Below are 24,905 nucleotides of genomic sequence, written 5' to 3'. Positions count from 1 at the left end.
CTAAATAACACCCAAATTTAAGAAATATTTTTTTTGTTGATTGAGTTTTTATACAGGGCTCAAAAGTACAGTGTATGGGCTTTGTTTTTCCCAAATCAGGTTACCGACATTGCGGACCAAAAATCCGGTCGTGGGGACGTGAAACTGATCCGTCACTGTGACGTAGGGAAAAGGGAGTAACCGACTTACCGTTCATCGATATAGGGTATGAAACTATATTGTAGACAAAGCGTTTTTAGACTTTTTAAACCGCACATGGAATTCTTAACAGTGAATGCGCTTGTGTATACTTGAAAAAGACTCAAAATACGTTTCCATGAATCCAGAAATACACACATTTGGTATCTGACAATATACACTGGGGCGAGATAGCTTTAGTCAGCCTTCACGTTGCCGAGTAAAGTTTTATTTGCAACCTAAACGTATTTTTTTGATAAAAAAGCCAAGCCTCACAAAACAAAACTAAAATTTTGTTTGTTTCAGAACCGAAAGTCCTTATACTTTGAAAATAAAAGGTTTGAGTGTGCTATTTATGTAGATAAATTCGAACACATCCTCTCCCTTTCATACTTGTCCGTTTAGACCAGAAGGCGCTCACTGTCGTCCGAGGCGAGGGGGAAGGAGGCCGGTACTGTATACGTAATATCTTACAATCCACATTTAACGGCACTCTCATTAGACTATTTATGTGCCCGTCCGTCCAGGCCGCCAGATGTCAAAACAGAAAGTAGACTAAAGTTAATTTTGGTTCAGAAACCGACCAAGTCTCTATAATTTGAACACACATCCCGGTTTAAGTCCGGTACACTATTTATGTTGAAAACTTCGAAAGCAACTCAGACTCGGCCGATATTAATGTTCGCCTCCTTGCCTCATTGAATTGCAGTGTCCGTCCGTATGTGTTGTCGGCACAAAGCAGCCACTCCAAAGCCTTTAGTTTGCGTTTGTGTGGACGGCACACACCATAACTGTATGTGGGTGTGGTGTGCATATGTGTGTCGTGTGTGCTTGAGCGCTCGAAGAGGGTCTGGTCGTTAGTTGCTTATAGAACAAGAGGCATTCATACACTACGTACACCGAGGCGATTATTAGTTAGTCGTAGCTACCTAGGTTCTCTTTCTCTTTTGAAACTTCCGAAAACAGAGTTTACTACTCGAGCCACTGTCATGTAATATACTCACACACTGTATACACGCGACTTAATAGAAACCTCATGTTCTGTTAGTACTATGCGTAATCACTCGATCCTATAAGAGAAAGGTGGTCGTCACATACTGTTTAAGTTTTCAGTACCCATCGTTACCTGACCTGACAGCTATCTCCGTCCAGCGTATACAAGCCAATGCGAAGAAGAAATTATGCACATACGAGAGCTCCTACATCAATGTATCCGTAGACAAATTATATCAAGTACACTCTACGCAGTGTATCGCCTACTCTGGAGTGATGCAAGGAGGCTTCCCAGGGCAACAAATAAGACGAAATGTAAAGAAACTTTGCAGTTCCCTAGCAGGAGAAGGGAAATCTATAGTCACAGTCTACAATGAATCATCTCCTGAGTCTAAGTAACAAAGATGACATCATTTTCACCTCACATTATGCCAATGGTTCTGTACCCAATCCCAACATGATTACAAACAGAGTTGATTTACTCATATGTTGTCCCCTGATATAGTGTAGTTGTTTTAATTCTATAGCCACCGGTAATAATAATAGATGTTCCTCGTGTAATAGCTACCAGTCAGCTTCGTTAGTGTCGTTTTGTTACATAACCGATAGCTACTGACCGGTGAGAAAGAGGTATAAGACTAAAAGTAGCGTGAAACCGGTTGAGATAAAGCACATCAAATACTTTGGTTTTGGGAGGAAATCGAAAAGTTTTTACAGGACCCACTTTTTGTCATCCTATTAGGGCTTGGTACTTCGTCGACCGTCGTATCAAGTGGTTCACCTTTGTTCATGGCGTACAACGTAATATGTCAACAATTCATACGTACCATCATACAGGCAAAGTCACACAGTACAGTGTTTCATAAATCTAAGGATCCTACAAATCTCTACCTGGACGTCAAGGTTTCCTATAGAGGAGGTAACGTCTGCAAAGACTTGTATTATGACGTTTTGTATACGAAAGTGGAAAATTTATTTTCATTTTTTGTTTGTTCTAGTCACGCTCTGTAAACTAAATAATAACTCAAAAGAAACAAAAAAAGGCAACGTAACCCCTCAAGTACTGTCGCACTCCGCGACGGGGGGGGGAGGATTATGTCACTCACACATCGCGGTGACAACACTTTACTTACTTCCGGGTAGACACACCTGTTCGTCGTCTCAAATTTGAGAATATGGTAAGGTCGCTGGACGCGAGCAACTTGTGCTGTTTAGACTAAGCGACTTTCACCTTTCAGAACACTGTTGTACCAAAGTAAATGTCTCGCTAAAGGACGCTCCGACAAAAGTGAAAAGACGAGTCGCCGTCAGACTTCTCTGTAGACGCTGAGAAAATGAAAATATGAAGGACGACTAATTTTGGACTCGAGTAATTTTGTTTACTAGAGGGTCTCTCCTCTTTTGTGTTCTCGGACTTCTACATTTAGTTGGACGACTTTTGTACAAATGTGTGACAATTTTGTGACGACTAATTGACGTCTGTTATTAGGTGAGGAAATACTCTAATGTGGTTTTTTGTACTGTTATAAAACTGTAAATTTGTGTAATTCGAAAAAAATAAAAACCAAACTTATTATAACAAAAAAATTCAACACCAAAAAATATTTGCGCAACTTCTGTTTGAATGTAATCATAAAGATCTTCTAAATACACCATTGAACAAAATAAAATAAAAATGTTTTAAGTGTTATTTACAGAACATGAAATGTAGATGTCAGGGTTGGGGACAGCTACTTCCCAATAGAAAGTACCCTATAAATGATGTTTTTGTATATTATCACTATATAATTGAATGCCTTATGTTTAAATAGACCATAACATATTCTTAGTAAATATCTATGTCTGAATACTTAATTGTTTTGTTAAATAGTTTTCCTTGTTGTGGGACCGCACTTTGTATCAATTCGGTAGAATGACCCAGTATATAGAGGAAGACAATACTAAAATAAACAAAATTGTGTTTGAGGAAATGAAAAGCACTGTGAGTAAAATAATAATTCACAGTACTATTGATAGGAAATTATGGATTGTGCTCCAGCACTTTCAAAAACCTGGCAAAGTGTGCATATTTTACATGTTGGTACTGTGCCATTACATTTGTTACTGACCACACACTACTGTACATTCATATTCAAACCAATTACTCGCAGGAAAACATCCTTATTTCACTCCTGCCCAATAATAAACGTACATTTTGGAGTGAAAAAGACCCTGCTTTAAAATGCGACTGACCCTGTTCTTTTATGTTATTGATCCACAAAAAAGTAATGCCTGCTATCTGCTCTGTGTCATCCCTATTGTACATCCAACACGCTGAATTATTGACTGAAGTATTAACTGAGTTCCACTGAAGAGAGAAACAGAGAGAGCAAACAACTCCCATGCTGTTACCATGCTGAATTATTGACTTGCTTACACATGATATTCACTATGTACATACAGACACACAAAGAAAAGCAGCTGAGAAACATCACAACCTCTTCCTTACACTTTTCTGAACCTTAAAGCAGCGTCGCAGCGCCGCTAACCTCCCTCACCTTCTCGCTCCGCTGCCGTCAATCACGACCCGCAGTGCTGATCTGACCTTTATGTGTGTTTGGACAGCTAATAGTGAGGCGGATCAATAGGTCTGATTGAGAGGTCATGTAGGAACATGGCACTTGGATGACCACCGGGGATCCCATTTGATCCCTGATCATGTCTTCTCATGGTCCCCGGCGACCAGATGCTTTCACAGAAACATTGTAAAAATAAATCTGCCCATCGGGGTCACTAAAATGCAAATATATCACTCTAGAAAATAATGAATCACAATAGAGAATATCTATTTTGGGCCAAATATTAGGCTCTGACACACCTTTCTTTCCTTATCTACATTATAGATTATAGGTATCTCGATGTAATCATATAGATACGTAAGAATATTTTGCATAATCCCATGAAATCGGATGGAAATGTGTGCAACCACACAAGAAGTTCTGACAGGATTTGAGAGAAAATATTTCCAACTGAAAAATGGAGACTAAAGGGGAAATTAGAACCCAACTCCTTACCGCTGCTGCGAGTAAAGAAGCATTTCATAAAATACTATTTCTTAGTAGAGCCTGCTGTAATCTCCTTGCGCTAATCCTTCGTTCGCTAGCCTAAACAAAAGAGGAGAAGAAAGCGGGAGGAAAGTGGTAAAACCTCCTTAGTGAAATCCTATTTCTTAACCCAATCCTGGCCACATAAACCCTCCGACTCTTTACTCTAAGCCTTGACACAAGCCGGCATGCTTTCACTTTTCCTGAGGATGTGGTGCAGATTAACATCTATCCTTTACAGAGTGAGTAGTAAGAAATATGTTGGTTTCTTTCTTCTGATTATATACTAAAATATTTCACAATGGTGATAATATGGGGAGAGAAAGACCGGGCAATGTGACCTGAGATCTTTAAGAAGACACATGATACCTTGGTAATACACTTTTGTACATAAGTGTATGATATTATTATTAAATGAAAATGATATACTCACAATTTAACATGTAGTGTTGATAATACGTTTGAATTACGGTCAAGCTTCTGATGACATTCTGATTTGTGCAATAATAATGATAAACTCTATTTGTATTGCACCTTTCTTTTCAAAATAACAAGGTGCTTTCCAAGGATGGTAAAGGAAATACAAAGTAAAGTCAATTAAAACTTACCCAACAATCTGTCTTTTCTTATCAAAAATGTTCATATTTCAGTAGTTTTGTCCCTGCAAGTCCAGTGACGTTTTCATAAATAATGTCAAAAGCTGAAAATATGAAACTATCATAACATAGTAAGGCACACGTTAAGAAGTGCACCAAATCAGACTTCCTCAACTCTCCTTCTCTCTCGGTTGAATATTTCTAACACAGGCTGGCTTAAAGGGTGAGATAGTGGCCAGATTTCTGTCAGAGTGATGCGCTCGCAGGGGCTTCCCCATCTCTCCCTCTTACACTGATTGACACTGATACACTGATGCGCTGTAAACATGCTCATGCTGCATGTGTGTGCCAGCCTGAGTGTGTTTGATGGAGTCACAAAGAGAAAAAGGGGCAAGAGAGAGCGACGGCGGCGATAAGAGTGTGTACGTTCCTGTGTTACGTGCACGTGAGCAGGCGTGTGTAGTAGTGTGTAAATAGTCAATAATAGCCGACACTTGTCAGCCCTCTGCTCTGTACACACAAAGCCCGTGGTTGAGCCATTGTTGAACTCCGCCTCTCCACGCCGGCCACCCCCACCCCCCCAAACTGGGCCTCTCAAGCAGAGATAATTATGCCTATTGTGCCCCTTGAACACACACACACACACACACACACACACACACACACACACACACACACACACACACACACACACACACACACACACACACACACACACACACACACACACACTTGTTTGTGCTAATTCACACACCCACCCACGTGCCTACTCAACCAACTGAGTAAAAGATGGCTGCCAGCATCCCATCTGTTCCTGTCCGGCTCTCAGTCGCTGTCAGCACACTGGGGCAGGGGCAAAAATATTCAGAGAAAGTTTTTTTTTAAAAGAGTGCACAGAGGTGAAGAAACTGCAGAACAAGTGACTTATCTAGTCCCATTGGAAACTGGATTAAAAAATGAATACATTTCCATGTTGTTTTTTCATTAAGATTTTACAAGGAGCTGCTCATTGTTAGGTTGTGGTGTTACCGCCAAATGTTTGCATGTGTTTGCACGTAATAGCGGCACCGGCATCTGCGTGATACAGTCTTTAATGTCCCCCACTCACCCCCATGGCCATGCTGTGTGCCATGTGGGACAGAGGCAGCAGCAGAGGGGAGGGGGAGAGGTGAGGGAGGGATTGAGTGAGACTGGAGGGTGGGGGTGACAGAGGGCAGCAGTCGATGGGGTCGTGTTCAATGAGCCCCGGGGACGCCACGTGCTCGCTGTCCTCCGCTGTCACACCACGTCCTGCTGCACAACAACACACAGCCGTCCCACAGCAGCGCGGAGCCTTAATGTATCCCGAGTTAATGTTTAATGAGCGCTCCATATTCAGGCAGCCTCATGCAAAACCTGAAAATGGCTTTATTGTGTTACTTTTGAGGAAGATGTGTGTGTGCGCGTGTAAGGGGCAGGCTTGTACATTTGTACTTTGCAGGAGTAAGCGTGTGTGTCAGCCCGGTGTTTACAAGAGTCTGCTGTGTCCCAGACAAGTGTATCTATTAATGTATTCCTGCTCTGAGTGCAAAAGCACAGATTTACAAACAGAAGTCGTGTCCTTACACACCGCCGCTCTCCATGAGGTCCCTCCGCCTTTGTTACCTCTCTCCTCACTGCACCTGGCTGGAGCCTTATGATGGCAGCAACTTTTTAATCACAGAGGAAAAGCTGCAGTATAAGTGCTTGTGGGAACGGGTTATATCTACAATAGTGTCAGAATCGTCAAATACACATTGGAGTGTCTAAGTAAATAATATATAAGTATATAAACATTCAGAATTATATATTTGTTTACCATTTATCAAGGTGAACTTGTATGTAAAGATAAAATATATTTTATATTTATAAATTTATATATTGTATAATTAAAAAGGCCCAATCAGCAACCTAGTTCTTTTACCTAAAATCTAGACTTGAGCTGTCTTTCTACCAAACCAGTTGTATGGGGAGCACTTTATTATACACTTCATTAAGAAGAAGACAATTGCCAGTAGCTTTGAATATCTCAACATATATATATTTTTTAATTAGGTATTTGGCCAGCTATTTTCTTGATACAAAATAAAACTAAATCGTCCTAATCCTTGATTAAAAGAATGTGCTTACGACATGCAAATAGTCAATTAATTCATAAATACTTGACCAATTCTGTTTAACTGTTATTGCTCTTGCTGCTATGACACTTTCGCAATTTCGTTACGGGGATAAATAAAGTTTATATTCTCTAAAATCAGTCGATAGAAAATAGATTGCCAACTATTTTTGATAATCTATTACTCATATTTAGATTTTTTTCTGGCTAGTTCCGTCTTTTGGTTTGTGATGATTTTATATTTTTCTCTGGAGTCCCTTTCGCAATGTGGTAATTTTAACAGACATTTTGCAGACATTTCTTTTAGACAATACCAAAGCAAGAAAACAATCAGTAGGTTAATCGATTAAAAAAGTAGCTATAGGTGCAGCCTAGTTAATACACAGTGATGAAGTCCTTCAAACCAAAAGTGGAGGGATGGCGCACCACTCAATTCATCATGTTCAAACTCAAGTGAATGCAAACTAATCAGTTTAGCTATTGTAACTTTGCTATCCTACAAAATATATAACCTCAACTCTCCAGGTGTTTCCAATTAAAGCCATTTGTGTGTATGCGTGTGTGTCTGTTGAACCGCTTGACTTCCAGCAGGGACCCCAGGGGCAGAAGATTGATCTGTAATGTAGCCTGTAAGTGACCTCACCACCCGGTGACGCCCATTAGGATCCAAGTTCACAATAAGGCCTGATAACTCAGCACTTACACACTGACAGGTTAAACACAGGTTCACCCGGCCTTACTTTCAATACAACAGGGATTTAACTAGACTGAGTAGATCGAATACAGCTTCCCTCCCAGATTTCTGGAAATGTGGAGAGGAGCAGCATCTGTTAATGGACTATATGCATGCAAAACACTTGTGTGCATTGTGTAATTTGACCTCAAGGGAACAAAGAAAGGATGGAGTGGCAGTATGGAGACAAATTGAGAAGATAGGTGCATATCAATTTGATTCAGGATATTTCGGGGTTGATCATTTTTGCATCATAATTTTCATTATCACTGAAAATGTATTTAAATCATATGGTGTGATTTTTTTTTAAACTATCTGTACAAAACCTGGAAATATATTTTGTTAAGGCGATCTATAGGTTGGTATATCTCCTCAGCTCCACAATAATATTGTATCTCTTAACACATGGTTTCCTTTTAACAAATAGTTTGCTTCCTGCAGTTTGAGTATTGCACTAGCAAATATTGACATTTTGATATAATGTTCATTTATTGTGCAGTCTATCTATAAATTGCTATTGTTTCCTTCTATTATACCTTTTCATCTCTGGGTTTTATGGGCATGTCTATTAAATGACTGTGCAAACACATGCACAAGGCCAAACTGTGTGGCAGGTGGATGAGATGGAGCATGGTTGGGCATCTTCTATGGACCACCATGTGGCCGCAGCCATCTGCTGGTCCAGTCTTTATTCATCGGAGCCTCTCATTAGCTTTCTGCTGGTTAGACTGACGCTTCGATCTGCAGGCTGAACCCTCCCCGTGTCCCACTGTTGTTTTTCATTCCTGTCCATAGACCCTCCATCTCTCTGTCTGCGCTCCAGCTCTCCTCCTTCAGATCACTGCTCAGACTCGCAGGCTTCCATTGTCTCATGAGGGTCACACACCCACACAAAGCTTAACTACAGAGATGGCATGGGACGGGGAAGTGAGAGGGAAATAGGTCAGTCTGCCTGCACCCCTCCCCTCCTAGAGCCTCTCACTGTCCTGCCTGGACAGGAAAGTGGGACAGGGAAGGGGACACACATATAAACACACACACACACACACACACACACACACACACACACACACACACACACACACACACACACACACACACACACACACGGCTCCAGATGGGTGACGTGTGTTTGAATAAATGGAACCTGTTGGGGTTCAGAGGGCATGGCTGCGTTATGTTATGTCATCAACTCAACCTTCAGACTAGTATGTGATCAGGCTGCTGATACACAGCGATTCCTCCGTGCAAAGGCACAGGTATGTGGTGAGGGTGGCGTAGAAAATTACGTTTTACGAGTTGGGAGTAACAATACAGTTAGTTGCAAGTTTTGCGTGTTGATTTAATTCTAATTGATTTTGTTAATTGGCCATAAGATATCCTCTGGTACCAACCGGTGACCCTTGATCCAAACCAAAACAAAATCATATTGTGGCAGTTATTGTCAAATATAATATCCGGTATTGTTGTCAAACTATTTTGTATCGTGATGACATTTGTGATTTACACCCATAGCCCTTTTTCTGATCTTTTTATTTTTTTAATTCTGAGGGTGAGGAATCAGTGAGGAGACACAGAGGAAGGAACTGTGATGGTTTAAATGTCCCTCTAAAAAGGTAGATGACATTAAGCCATCAATACCTCTCATAGAAGGCACCTGCAATGTAAACAAACACGTCTGTAAACAAAATCTATGTTTGGAAACTAATGAAATCTCCAGCACTAATCCTTTGTTCACACACTTGCAGCTGGAAAATAGAAACCATCCCATTTAATTCAGTGATGGTTGAGTGCTTTGACTTGCTGTTTGCAGTGGATTTCAGCAGACAATATCCCTTTTTATCAATACAAAACCAGGCAATATTCCAGGCAGAGTATTTGTCACCACAGAGACAGACATGCAAGTCAGTGAAGTCAATGTGATTGTCTCTCTCTCCTGGGAAAAGCCCAGGAAAAGGAACAAGCATGTACGGAAAATTATGGAATGAAAGTCTTTGATTAGAAAAGACAGGTGTGCACAACCATAACATGTATGGATTCACTCACTCAAAATAAACTGCAACTCTTCCCGCTGCGTTTCTACAGCAAATAAAAGTGACAGCAAGCCGACACCCTCTCACTCAAAAAAATCCATTTTCATTTTTACATCTTCATTAGACCTGTCCAGACAGTCCTTTGCTGGCCAAGTAGGTTGTAGAGGTAGAAAAGAGAGTTTGACGGCTGATGTTTGAGCTACTCGAAGAGAGGGTTAACTGAGAAGTTGGATATCAGCATCAATAATGTTTATATAACCAAATGTACCCACTGTATATTGATATTCACTGTATGTGTGTAGTTGCTGTGCATCCATGTGAGAGTGCACTCACATTATTCAGATTATGAACCGTTCTGCAGACGTGTTGTGTTTTAGAGGTTATGCTGCAGATAAGCGACTGCAGTGATTGGCTGAGAGGACGACGAGGTTGCTGTGTTGATTAGCGTGGAGGTCGCGGGTCAAGGTTGAACACGACCATATCGCGAGTTGCGTTTGTGTGCGCCGCTGTCGCAGGGAAACGAAAGTTCAGTGAGCAGCTCATCATGTTCAACATCTGATCCTCACACTCACTGCTCATCAACTGACCTATATACCCCTAATTACACACAGCAGCCTCATGACAGCCCACACAGCAACACCCCATGCATAAAAATACATATACACACACAGGACTGGCACATCCAAAGCAGTGTTTATGTTGAGGAAACGTATAGGAGGGCACTGTGAACCATGACAGTGACTGCAGAGGGAATAGAGAACTGTTACTGCTGATTTTTAAAGTGAAAACAGCAGATCAAAAAATAAAATAAAATATGTGTATATTTAAAAAAGCATTAGAAAACAAACACTAAAATCTATTTTAATTTTAACATAAAGTAGCTGGTTGGTGTCTGTGTTTTTCTAAAATAAAATTGTTGGATGTGAAAAACAGGAGAATGTGTTAAAAAACTGAAATTGATGTTATACATTGATCAGAAATGTAATTTATTTGATACAATGTTTTGGTGTTTTTTGTGTTGAAATGTGTTTATTGATCTGCCAGGACAACTGAAGACATCATTTGATAAAAAGTACAGTAAAACACTACTATTCTGTAAGTGAAACTGAAAAGGTTTTTTTTTTAAACACAAAAATGTCTGACAATAACAAACTACTGCATCCTTGGTGCACGTGAATGTGTGACACTGGGTGTGTTTTGCATACATATAATATAAAACGCCATCTGGCAGGACCTGAGGCCGTTCTTGCCCTACTACCCTCCTTGCTTCTCCTCCTTTGGTGGATTTCCTCCTCTACCTCTCATCCCTCTCTCCTATTGTTATTGCGAGCATACTTTACGCAGAAAATAAACATTACACAAAATATATACTCACATTATAAAACACTTATAATGGATTCACAAACAACTAAAACAGATGAGACTGAAACACACACACACACACACACACACACACACACACACACACACACACACACACACACACACACACACACACACACACACACACAAATGAGGTTAATGAAGATGAATGTGGGGGCACCGTCCTATTGACATCCTATGTCTCTATAATTGTGGCCCTGTTCTTCAAGGACGTGGTGTTAAGAAAAGCAGGAAGAGGACTGGAATAGATATGATGAGGAGAAACTATGGAATAGTCATGCGACTTAGAAGAGATCTAATGCAGTGTCAATCACAATTAAAGGCAGGACGTGACATTAGGGGGAGAAATGTATCTGAGGAGATGTAAAGCAGTGGGAAATGTGTGTGAAAAGTGGAGGAAGACGAAGGATAGTGAGAGGAGGAGGAGGAGGAGGAGGAGGAGGAGGACCAGTTCAGTGATCCAGAACAGTGAGCAGACAGAAGACACGAGTTAAGAGTTCGGTCAAACATGAAGCACAGCGGTGCATCCGCTCACACAAAAGCTCACACACACACACACACACACACACACACACACACACACACACACACACACACACACACACACACACACACACACACACAGGAGATAAAGACATACCTAAATCCTATGAAATGAATCAATCTGCCCACCCCCAGGATAATCCAGAGTCACTCATGTGATGACCTACCTGGTACGATGGAAACCGTGTCCCTTTCCCAGGACACGACGCTGACGTACTCCTGCACAGCCACGGGGATGAGGCACTTGAACACGGCTACGTTTCCCCGCATAGAGCGCTGGTCCGCCACCCGCACCGTGTAGGGCTCCCTAAAAACTACAGAAGACACACAAATCACATTCAGATATCTCAAGATCAATATTTTAGGTGTAAATGATGGTGTTAATTCTTACCAGCCAGGATTTTTGTTAACATATTGTCACTATTTGAAGATATCTACACAAATATTCTCCATCACCTATCCAGAAGATATATTGGCGATGGATGACCATGACGACAATGTAAGCCTTTTTGTTTTGACAGAAATAATAATCTACTCGTGTTTACATGATCAAAAACAACACATTAACACTCCAGAGACAAAACGCCCTTTCATCAATTACCACAGTACTCCACATTTATTCATTGGAAATTACTGGCCTACTCTTCGTCGTTTGAACTCTTCAAATTTTGCCTCCGCTCTCACCATAAATGGTGCAAGCCGCCATTAAGCGGGATAATCATGGAAATGATTTCCTAGCTGTGGCATGGCGTCATCTCAAAAACACATTTGTCTTTCTTTTTTCTGTTTTTTTAACACAGAACTTCATAAGGATGCGACGGAGTGAGCCGCACATTCAAAGTAAACTAAAGGCTTTTTTGGGGCTCAGTTTATGCAGGTTCATGCAATATTTTACACTCTGGTGAATGAGCAGGGACTCATTAGCAAAATCACATGAAAGCTAGGACGTATCCGAAGGTTGCTAAGAAACTGGTTCGGAATCCCTTCCCTGGTAACAGACACGATGGCAGCATGCATACATGCCCGCTGCGAGGGGGAAACACATGCAAGTGCACGGAAATTTACATCTTCTTTGAACAAATGAGCGGAATAATGCAGATCTGTCGGGTTCTCCTGGAATAACATGGAATGAAACAACCAATGAATGCGTTTGAAAATTGATTGTTGGCCGTGAAGGTGATTCAAATGAGACCCCTGTTAATTATTAAACACCACGACCACGGGACTGAACCCGGAGATAGAGCGGCCGCATCCTGTCTGGCCTGTAACCTGTGCACCAGCGCTGCCGCGGCCCGACAGAGGCCGCTGGCTGCAGGATGTTTGGTTCATGCTAATCCCTCGTCTCCCGAGGCCGGGCTTTTGGGTCATGTGGGAATGAAGGCAGCAACCGGCTGGCATGCAGCTCAGGGCCCTGGCTCAAATCCTATACTTGGCGCTTGTATTAGTATTAGAATGAATATGAGTATTAGTTCAGGTCGGTGTTGGGAGGCAGAATATGAAAACAGATGTTGATGGCAGGAGGGAAGGGGGGGAGGGACCGACCGGCCTGAGCGAATGATGGGATGGAGGAGGGGGCGGGACAATAGATGCAGTGTAACTAACATCCAGCTGCAGCTTTTGTTCCAGCTGCGTTTTGATGTAACTGTTTGGTGAAGTATCTGCTGCAAGAACCCAGACCCCCAGACGTACCGCTTTACTCTAGATGAGGTCTGGCTTATTAAAGCAGCCTCGCGCGGTCCAATCAACGGAAAGCGCCAATTAGGTTGGTTAATGAGAGATAATTAAAGAAGTGTGCTGTGGCTATTTTTAGTCTGGCACAAGAGGACAGTTTGAAGAACGATGGAGCAGGGAGAAGGAGGAGGACAGAAAAGAGAATATGATGGCAACAGAGGCAGCTTTTGGTCAAAAAGTCTAAAAATAGCCTACCTATTATAGCTGCTAGTGTTAATTAATTGATTATTTATGTTCTCTAAGGACACCTTATAATAATAATTGTTTTCTCTTTTATGTCAGAAACAAATGTCTGAGATATATGTTTATGTATGGTAACAGTATATTTAAACATTATGAGTTAACAAATTGAGATTCCATTAGCTGTAAAAAGGGTCCCTCACACAAACCATATCTCCTTATCACTAGGTGTGGAGTTACTTTTCTCACCTCTCAAAGCTTTAAAAAGCATTCCTCGAAAACAATATCCCAGTGGCCGTCAAGTTCCTGGTTATACTTACTTGTACTGACCTTTTAAAAAGTGGAAGTGTGTCAATGAGGATGATGCGGTGATGTGATCTAACCTATTGTCACCCTTTCTCCTTCCTCATCTGATGTGGTTATATCATCTAAAATCACATTGAAGTTGCCACTTAACTCTAAGTGCTGTAGGGGTTGTGCTCTGGATTTCGTCCTAACAGATGGTGCCATGCTGTAGATGGAGCTGATGGGGTTATGTTGGTATAAAGTGCAGCGGTTCACCACCAGCTCAGTCAAAAAGGTGTGAGCGGAGGCGAGGCCTGGTGTAGTATCTGATGCAGAGGTTTCCTCTGAAGACTGTGTTCTGGGTCAATCTGTGTCCAGGTGGAGACGCACTATTTTAGGCCAGGTGACTCCGTGTGGGCGCGGCTTTCTTTTGAAGCTGCCAATCCCATCTGCTCGATTTTATGCTTTCACAACTATGTTGTTTTTCTCACTTCTTCATCATGTTGTGTCTCAATTTGGCCTTGTGATCTTCAACATCACTTTTTCATCTCAATAACACGTCTTACTTCACACTTAGGCCTAGTCCTCAAGTACATGGGTATCTTTGTGAAGGTTTCTTTTTTAAAACGAGCAATGGTCTTTCGTCCACACCCAATCAGCATAGAAGATCCCTAAAAAGGAATCTTTTGGAAAGCTCAAGCCATGTTTTAGCTTGAAACATCTGGGTGTGCACCTGTATCTCTTTTGTAAGGCAACACAAACGAGGCAACATTTGTTGACGGCAAATATACATCCAAATTGTTGTTATATATTATAGTACAATGTCCATTTTTGTATTTTATTACAAAATTGAGCATCTATTCCAAAATCTAATTTCCCCTCGGGGATGAATAAAGTATTCTGATGGACTTTTTATATGTGTACACAACACTGTACCATTGCTTTTAATTGGCCTATATATGAGAAGCAGAGTGGTCAGACTTCCACTGGTGTGTGTGGGGGCATCCTAACCATTTGTGTTTTCATCTGGACAGAGACTTTTCTTTTTAAAACAGTGCTTGTGTGAATGGGATTACTTCGACAACAAAGGTGGGAAAACCAATGCTCATTCCGCTTCCCGACCACAATCCCAACTCACCAGCTTTGATGCGGATGTTGGGGCTGCGGATCTTGCCGGCTTGGTTCTCGGCCGTGCAGAAGTAGTCGTTGTCGTGGATGTAGCTGTTGTAGGCGGAGGGCGAGAAGGGGTACAGCTGCAGGGTTCCATTGGCGTGCACGTGTCGGATGTGGGGCACGTCGTAGATGTCGTCGCCGGTGGCCAGGTACCAGCGCAGTATGGCACTGGGGGTGCCGCCTGCTGGACAGGGCAGGGACACCCCCACCGAGCTGGAGTAGGTAACCCTCTGCAGGGAGGCATTCACAAAGTACAGCCTGGTGGAGCCCACATCCTCACTGTGTACTGTGGGGGCAAACAGACAGCAGAACACAACTAAATAACAGGCCAAGGTGAAGGTGAGAGGCATGTGCTGTACACACACATATATATACACCAACAAACAGGATTCCACAATTGAAGCTATCGGCATCACATTAATGGACAATAAAATGGACAGAGTGGGATGTCCTTCAAATGTGTTGCAAAATAATCATAACAAATATATGTCAAATGTCCAGCTGCAAACATCAGTCATGTGATCCAGAAAGCCAGGGATTTGGGCTAAAGCCTGTGATGGTTTAGATGGATCGGAGGGAGGAGGAGCCTGTTACCTCCGTACAGTGTGTATCCACACAAACAAAGACACAGAGAGGCAACTCCATGATAGGTTATGTGATTGGAATTTCTATGCCAGACGCAGAGATTTAAGTCTATTTAATCTCCTTACATATTTAACACACACACACACACAAACACACACATGCACGAACACACTCACATGCAGGAATGTTCTTCATTGGCACTCAGATTAAACACATACAGCTCCAGTAGAGAAGGAGAGTGAGAAGAGGGAAGGAGGAGGGGAGACACTCTCAAATGTGGGGTCATATTAGAGAAGATTAGAAGAGAAAGAAGTGTGGGGGGGACACTGCTGATGGACAGATGTGGACGTTAACCACCAAATCAAAATGATATCTAATACAACACCACTGCAACACATGGTCACACTGTTAACGTTCAGTTCAGCCCAGAAAGTCAGACACATCAGGGAGGATACACACAGATACTGAAGGAGCCATGGTTTGGATCCAAATTGGATGAAATTAGCCGTCGGTTTACTGTGGTTCAATGTGTTTATTTCTTCTTTTTGTAAAGAAGGATCAAATGTATTTGTGTTGCCTATTAAATAATGTTTGTTAAAAGAGCTGAATTTCTTTTAAAGTCAATATTTATATATAGATTTATATAGATGAAACACTTCAGTAGAATCTACAAGTTTGGATATTTTGCTATTATATATTTAACTGATTGAGTGTAATTAAATGTAATGATTTAATTGTTTTCATTGACATGGTGCAAAAACATACTTTAGACCAAACTTCAGTGGTGGTGACATCAGGTTTTTTAAAGTGGTCTTTTGGCTTTTTATATTTAATGCTTACTCTGTATCTTTTTGAAAACAGTTTATTGCGGTTTCAAAACAGTTCTAATCATTTATTCTATCCTGTAAACATTTTGTAAATATAATATGTCCAACATCTCACAGTTCAGCACAGAATGTCACAAAAATCTCATGAAATATTCACCTAGAAATATGACTGCAAAACATTGAATAACTTAATACCAAATGTATTATTTTTCAAAAATTAATTGTTGCATCATATGATTATTTGTTTACATTTTCATAAATCCATGAATCATTTTGGTCTATGAGATGAACAAAGGGAGAGACCATCAAATCATTGTTTTTGTTCGACCAACACTCAATGAAATTAAGAGGCTAGAACAACAATGTTCCTTGAAAATGATGAATTGATCATCAAAGTGGTGGTAGTTTTACTTTTGTCAATTGAGTAATTGAAAATGGACTAATTGTTTTTCTCACACCAAGGTGTTCACCCCGCCCCATGGTCCAGATTATCTGTTTCCCGACTTCACCAAAGCAGTATCACCAATCACAGTTGTTTGCTCGGTAAATAGAAACATTATAACCTTCTGTTACTCAGAGGTCAGTCAGACAGACATCTTAAAGGTCTGCAGGTAGAGGTGTAAATACTCAGATGGATTAACAGAATATGTGTCATTATCAGCATCCTCTTTATGATGGTACTTGTGCTTTACCAGTCAACTGTTGGTCTTGTTTACATCATTTAGAAAATATCAAATATCCCTGTTTTCACAATGTTAGGAGAATATCACAAGATCACAAAGCAGAATATCCGAAGGAGTTCAAATCGAAAAAATCAGTGAGAGCAGCGATTCTGCATCAATATTCCAAACTTAACAAAGTCCAGCAGATGTGACCTTCTGGAGCACTAACACCAGACACAAGTAATCAGGAGTGAGAGCAAATATCGTGTCACCAAACATATAATCTTTGTTTAGGACATGTCATTAATGAAGTGTGGCTTATAGCATTGGGTGACAAATACATAAATCGCAACAGAATGAATGACCACCATCAACAGTGTCCCAGAGCAGCAGGTCACAGCAGACCCAGTGACCTCTCCCATCCAGGAGGGTTTGGTGACCATTCCAGCCTCCTTTCATACTTTCCCTTGTAGACTAGAGATTGATAAAGCTGTGCAGAATGTTACAGATGGTATATGAAAATGTGTCTGGCAGTCCAGTGGTGGGCTGCAAAAACCAGGTCAGACTCCCTCCCCTCTGCAGATTACTGATAATGGCCCCTGAGCATAAAGCCCATATTAAAGAGTGCAATATCTATAATCTCCCAATGGGGGGACAGGACTGAAGTGGAGGAGTGAGGGGGTCACCCTGAGCGCCCAGGGGGGCTGGGCAGCAGGAGAACCTCTCATACAGTAGATTATATGGCCTGGGGGCCCGGGCACTGGGGGGCTGGGGAGCACTGGGACTGATGGAGCGGGAAGTAGAATAGAAAAGGGATCAGAGCAAACCACTACTGTCAAAACCAGGTGAAACTCACCCCGCACACACACGCATACAGACACACATAAACACATACACACTCCAAAAGCACTCACACTGGGAGGAGACAAAGCGGGTTGCCATGGTGGCGCTGGCACTTGAAAGCTGTCAATGGATAAAGAACAATGCAACAATTTAACCCAACAACACTGACCCACTGAACATTCTAAATTTAGACATTTCAAGTCACCAAATTTTGTCAGTGGCTCAAATATTTCGTGTTGCGATAAAAGTGAGCAGGTATGTTTTAAATGGCATAAAGTTGGATGAGCTTATGCAAAAAGTGTTTATTTTAGAGTAAATGCCAATAGATTGCTTAAAGTCAGTGATGGAATCAGGATACTTTGATCATTACAACACAAACATTGCATTTTGTATATTCTAAAATGGGCCGTTTCGTAAAATGAGTACTTTTACTTTTGGCCTTTTCGGTATGTATTTGTGCCAATATTCTTTATATTTAGCAGGATTTTGAATACAGGACTTTTTGTACTTGAGTATTTTAATGGTTGTGTTGCTACTTTTATTGAAGAAAAGTAAAATATGTCACATATGTCAGTACTTCGTCCACCACTGCTAGAATATAGTGTGTAAATGCCTGACATACCAAAGACAGTCAGAAAGAGGATTCAAAACGGATGTTTAGGTTAGGCGTGGTTAGTCGCGTCACAATGGGCACGCTCCAAAACTCAACTGGCAACATCCTGGTTTGTGCCAGACTTGCAGACTTTCCACTCCATTTAAAACCAACGGTCGAAACATTACATGCTGCCTGTGCCAACCTGCACAGACGGATTTTGTGGCAAGACATGAAAAGGCCACATGAGATAAACGACCGAGACTGCAGGGTAAATACATCTTTGTCATGGCTGAATCCAAACGTTAAAAATGGATTTCAAGTTGGGCCAGTTGCATCACCCTAATGCACAGTTTTTCAACATGTTCATTAGGTTGAAACTATCTGATATGTTACCTTAAACACATCACCATGATCAAATGTTTCCATTATGACCTCAAGTGCATCAGAACAGGGAAGTACTCCCCTGCTTAGGTAAGGTCTAACCAATCGACAAATCAACTATATGTCAAGTTAATACAGTTTAGTTTTGCAATTTACCAACAGATCCATTTAAAAACAAATATATCTTAAACGATTCTAAATCTTTCAACCATTATATTGAACTGTGGCATAATGGAGTTTCATTTCCATGGGCCATTTTTTTACAGAACCTTTGCTGGATAGGGATCTTTGGCGTAATGGATTACAGTTTTGATAGAGGAATGCCACGAAATCCTGTGGAAAGGTTTTCATTCTGTCAAACCAATCATGATTGCAGACTAGCCACTACACCCAACACACAGCAGGTAACCTTTTTTAACACCTCTTGGAATTCAACATATTACACACACTGCTTGACAGTTATACAGTGAGTGCTTTCTCACTCTTGAATGGTCCCTTCCTTATTATCCACAACTTCAAGTTCCATCAATTTCCTTTCAATTCACAAAATGGCAAAGCTAAAGGAAAATTCCCAGACTCTAAATCTTCACGTCTTGTTTGGTCAAATAAACAGTCCAAAACACAAAGATATTCTGTTTAAAATTATTCAAAAGCTAAGAAAAGTGTCAAATCCTCTCAAGAGGGGGAATCTAGAAACTGAGGATTAAAAACAATTAAACAATCGTTAAATCGGCAGTTATTAATAGGCGATTAATAATTAACACATCGTTCCAGGTCCACTTTGATCTCAGCTGATTGACTTATTTACAACACAATATGCAAGTAGGCTTAAACAATTTCAGCAACAACATCCCAAACCCATGGTGTCACCTTTCTCATAAAGATCGAACACCAGCAGCGGTTGCAGGACGGTCGGGGCCCTGATGGCAGTATTGACCAAAGTCATGAGGGCCCCTGCGTTGATATTGCTGATGCAGCAGATCACCTGCACCCAGTGGGCTTTTCTTTTTCTTTCAGACACAGCCCCGGAGAGAAAAGGGTGTTGGAGCCCTGACGGCGCTGCTTAGGCTGTCAGATTCGCAGCCACTATTTTATACATCCTGCCAGAGAGCCGCGCATGAATATGTATGTCGGCGAGGCAGAAGTCATAACCTATGCAAGGTTTCATCATGCATAATGCAGCTGATCTACGCCTCTCCAGGATGTGAGTGCGCACAGGAGTGCACACACACACACACACACACACACACACACACACACACACACACACACACACACACACACACACACACACACACACACACACACACACACACACACACACAAACCCTTGACGCTCACAACTGTATTGTGATGAGGAGGTAAACAAACACCATAAGCCCCTCACTGTTTCACATACACACATTCTCACCCAGAGCCCGGCCAGAGGCATAATACCTCCACATGTTCCTGCTCTTCTTCTCTCACCTCTCTCAGTCCATCTAATTCTTTACCATGGTAAAATAAAACCTTAACAGCATTTCATCTTTATTGGATTCAGTGCAGTAAGTGTGGTAAAGGTCAAAAGTGGGATTCAACTTCTGGCCATAAGCACATGAGAATAGTCTCTGCCTTCTCTCCTCGAGCCCTTGCTATTCCGTTCCAACAAGTCTGTAACTCCTGTTCACTCTTCAGGTGTTTCTGGGACAGAAAGTTGCGTTTCTGATAAGATGATTGTGGAAACGTACAGCAGCAGCAGAGGAGGAGGAAGTGGGAGGAGACGCGCCACACGAAGGGGTGTCAATTGAATATTGGTTGGATGCAAGGGGCTGAAGATAGGTGTAAGCTTATGGATAATCCTCAGGGGTCTGGCATAAGTAGGTGGTGAGTAGGGGGGAAGGTTGTCAGGGTTACATCTAATCAACGAAGGGGTATCGCCACTCCCCACCTACTGTCTTTCTGTACACCCTGTCCCCAACAATCTGCTCCCCACCCCATCCACCCAACCACCACCAACACCCCCCCGGCCTGTGCTGTGTCAGTAAAAAAAAGTGTGCTACTTCAGCAATCCCCTGGGACCTGCTCCCCCTCACATCAAAGCAGCCAGTTTCTCTCTTAATGTGAATATCAAATCTGTGGATCACAAGTCCCAGCACAGTCTGCATAAACTGCCCCTCCCCCAGCCTTTAATTCTGCCTAGTGATGAGGGAGAGAGAGGGAGGGGAGTTACTGCGAGAGGAAGCGATGGAGGGAGGGAGAGATGGAGAGAGAGATGGAGATAGAGGGAGAGATATCCAACAAAAACAACTACTTGCTTCAGAGATTTGACATTTGCTGAACGCGCCCTCCTTCTGAAAATGTGCAGCCCAAGCATCCAATACAATTTGGAGGGGGTTCAGTTCATTTGAGCAGTTCTGGCTGGGAAAAACATTTTTTTTAACCATTGACGGTGTTCATTTACGTCTTTTTGTTGTCGTCGTTTTAAATGATTAGTTCTTATTCATAATCTCGTTGGGATTTATGATAGACTTGAGGACGAATGGGAGAGCAGGGATGCCAGTGACAGAGCTGTGGCATCCTATTGGAGAGCTGGGAAGTGCAATGAGCTCCGTTCCTCTGCTGACGGTCTTACACCAGCACACTTTGCCCACCGTTAGGCAACAACATTGATGGAGATGTGTGTGCGGATATTTTATCCATGTTAATTTCAGAAGAATAACTTACATTTTCTTTCAATTTAATTGCTGGTTTTTCGGGTGAAAGTATAAAAGATGCAAGGCAAGTTTTTGGAGTAATCATTAAACTAGATTTTTATAAAAACATTTCTTTAAAAGGAAATAGCCAAAAAAGCCTCTTTATAAGACATTTGTGTATTTGTTGGAGCACAGTTCACTCATTTTAAAAATAAATCAGAGTTGTGTATGACCCCTGAAAGAAGCAAATTACAACAAAAATCACACAGAGAACTCACTATTACTCTTTTAACCCTCTTTAAGATGGGTGTCTTTGAAAAATTAAATAATGCCATGTTTCAGCTGGTAAAAAAATGTAGGCCTGTGCCCTGCCTGAGTAATGATTGGCACCCCTGTGTCGACCACACAGCTTTGTCATTGAGTGCTGCCTATAGCTCAGATTGCAGCTTTAATTGTGCAGCCTTGCAAAGGAAGCACAGGGAATTGGACTGGGTGGGGGGGGGAGAAGGGGGGGGTTGCATATTTCTATTCGTAGCGGGTGAACAGTGGAGAGGACGAAGTGTGCCAGGGTGAGGGATCACCTTATTGCTTGACACATCTCAAATTAAGTTTAAATGTCACACAAATCCTTTTTTATTTTGTTTAATAAATTGGATTTTGAATTCAAGGTTCAGAATAGGCCTTCAGTAGGCCTGTGTGTTAAAGAATATGTTAAGGTGGATTATATTCACTGCTAATTAATTTACAAAGTAAATTCAGTCTTTGAATTTCATTTTCACTGATTGTTTAAAGAACAAATACAATCACTTTAATTAGGTATGATATTTAAAATCACTGAAGAAAAATTATAGGCATTGTGCTCTAATAGGCCCTTCAAGCTCTTTTTTTTTTAAATCCGTTAATTACCCTGCAACCTGATTGCCACCTCATGTCTCTGACATAATTTAGCACCATTTTGTATCAATAGCGGTGTGATTTTTTTTAATATATTTCAAACACCTCATAAATAAATACATAAGTAAACTTCCAGTCAACCTCAAGTCAGAAATAAAATCCAATCCAAAGTGTAGAACATTTATCAACAAAACCAAAGAGGGGTGTCCCCGTCACTTCCCCTCCTCCGCGCGCCCGCAAACACTCACACACACACACGAACCGTGACGCACGCGCTGGCACACGCGCGAACACGTCCGCGGGGTCCAGGTGCGCTATTACTGAGGAACATGACCGGGCAAGTCTATAATCTGCACCCACGCCCCTGGAGTTTCTCATTTGGGGAAATACATTTGCGCATATTAATATGATTCTGCAAAGCTCTGAAACCACATCTTTCAAGTTGAATAATTGTAATAGTTGTTTTGAGGAAATTGTAGTGAATTTAAACGAGTTGAGGAAAACACAACATGGACAACAAACATAGCACATATGTGACCAATTACTAATTCATTAGCAGATATTTAAAAAATAAAATAAAATGGGGGAAATGCCAAGATTTAAAATGGCCCATTTTAACAGCCATATGCCTCCTTCCAGCCAATCCTCCATACCAATACTTTATGCTAAATTTGTGTACACCCTCTCATGCCCTGTACTAGAACGAAACAATATGTAAACATGTATCCAATCAAACAGGCTACACAAAGGCCTAAGCAAATGCTCTCACGTGGAGATGGTGTTGAATTTCTGTTATTTTCGACGCAGATTTGTACAGGATTATTATAATGCACTGTAATAGCAGAAGATCAACTTTGCAGTAGGGTCAGGGATTTACTGCATGCACCGAGCAAGAAAGAATCTGTTTAAACAAATAGCATGCCTTTTATATGCATATAGAAAATTAAACAAAAGAAACTGAGTAGTCCAAATTAATTTGATAAGGCGGACCAATCTTAATGCACCAAGTATGGCCTTTATGTGGGAGAACATCTATTAAACTAATAAGGCCTTTGTGGGGGTCATTAAAAAAAAAGGCAATCATTTGTTATCACAGAGAAACAATATTTAAAAGCCTAAAATAAATGTCATCCTAAAAACAAGAGCATCTCTGTGCAATGGAGCGCTTGTTCCAAATATAGTCCACGAAAACAGCTGCAATTAGCAAAGGCTACACAATAAGAGCATCCAGTTAACACAAATCTCAAGAATTCCCATCAAAACTTTACAGGACTGGCACATTTTGAGCGAATTTGTTCTAAAATTGGTAATCAATTGCTATAATTGCAGGCCGATACATGTTTTCATTTGCCTCTCACCCTCCCTCTGAATTCGCACCTCATTCTCCCTATTCAGCCATTTTACATATTCATAACTGGAGTTGGTAATGCGAAAACAATCCGTGCTATCAGCACCATCTGAGGCCGCTACGTAAAAACACCAAAACAGCCAGGTAAAACAAATAACTTCAAGCATTTTACTTTCTCAAAATGTAGTTCAGCACCAACAGTTTAAACATTTGGATTTAAAGAATCATTTAAAATCAATTCCTCATGCACAAGGCTTCCGACATCAAAGCACAAGCCACACACATCATTCAACACACCGCAATTAAATTAAGCTTTCCATTCATTTTCACTTTTCATTCAACTTAAACACTCCCAACACTCCTTGTGCACAAGATTTGAAATATTTCGAGCATTCCTTTTTTCCCCTCTTACCTTCTTGGAGAGAGTACAGCAGGAGTAAAGTTACAAGCCACATGCCATAAATAGCAGGTATATTTTTCAGGAATATTTGGCAATCCTGGCAAGTGTGAGGCGCGGTCTTTTGGCCAGGCGGGTCTCCGTGCTGGACTGGCGACTGTGCTCCCCGGAGGTCTCTCCAGCCCTGCTGCCCCGCTAAGCATGGAGGGGAAATGAGAGGCGCCTCGGCCCCGCCCATGTCCCTCCTCTCCTCCCAACACTACTGTGCATGCAAATCCATCCTCCCTACACTAATCAAACACCGCGGAGCGAAGGGGCTCAGCAAAGCCCAGGGTTGTTGTGAGGTTTTTTTTGTGATCCAGTTGTGCCCAAATTCCCAGTTAGTTTGAGCTGCGCAGACAGATGTGTTGGCACCTTGGAGAGCCACCTGTGCGCCCCTGATGACCGCGGTGATTGGCGCAATATGGATCTAAAAAAGCCGCTAAGGCTGCTGTAAAGAATCTTAAAATGCGTAAACGCCTTTTTCTCTGCAGATTGGGCCTTAATCACAAGGACGTGAAGCTACACGACAGACTAATGACTGTTTTTCTTTGTCTTTCGGAGCCATGAAACGTGCGTAGACATTTGCGCACAGATATGCACTGCAGATAGAGAGGA

The 24,905-nt window shown here is 41.6% G+C and overlaps 1 protein-coding gene across 2 annotated transcripts in view; it reads right to left on the bottom strand.

The window, feature by feature from the left end:
* The window catches only part of dscaml1 (Down syndrome cell adhesion molecule like 1), a 56,117-nt gene extending 31,700 nt beyond the window's left edge, over positions 1 to 24,417 (bottom strand). For both annotated transcript variants that reach the window (XM_010781536.1, XM_010781542.1), the window contains exons 1-3: positions 24,264 to 24,417; positions 15,010 to 15,330; positions 11,843 to 11,989 (exon numbers count right to left, since the gene is read on the bottom strand). In XM_010781536.1, the coding sequence (XP_010779838.1) occupies positions 11,843 to 11,989; positions 15,010 to 15,330; positions 24,264 to 24,306 (511 nt within the window). In that variant the 5' untranslated portion in view covers positions 24,307 to 24,417. The remainder of the gene's footprint in view (positions 1 to 11,842; positions 11,990 to 15,009; positions 15,331 to 24,263) is intronic.
* Positions 24,418 to 24,905: the final 488 nt, after the last annotated feature.

Source organism: Notothenia coriiceps, unplaced genomic scaffold, assembly GCF_000735185.1.
Source record: "Notothenia coriiceps isolate Sejong01 unplaced genomic scaffold, NC01 NC01_scaffold00000493, whole genome shotgun sequence".
NCBI classification, from domain to species: domain Eukaryota; kingdom Metazoa; phylum Chordata; class Actinopteri; order Perciformes; family Nototheniidae; genus Notothenia; species Notothenia coriiceps.
This window is presented reverse-complemented; position numbering and strand designations above follow the sequence as displayed.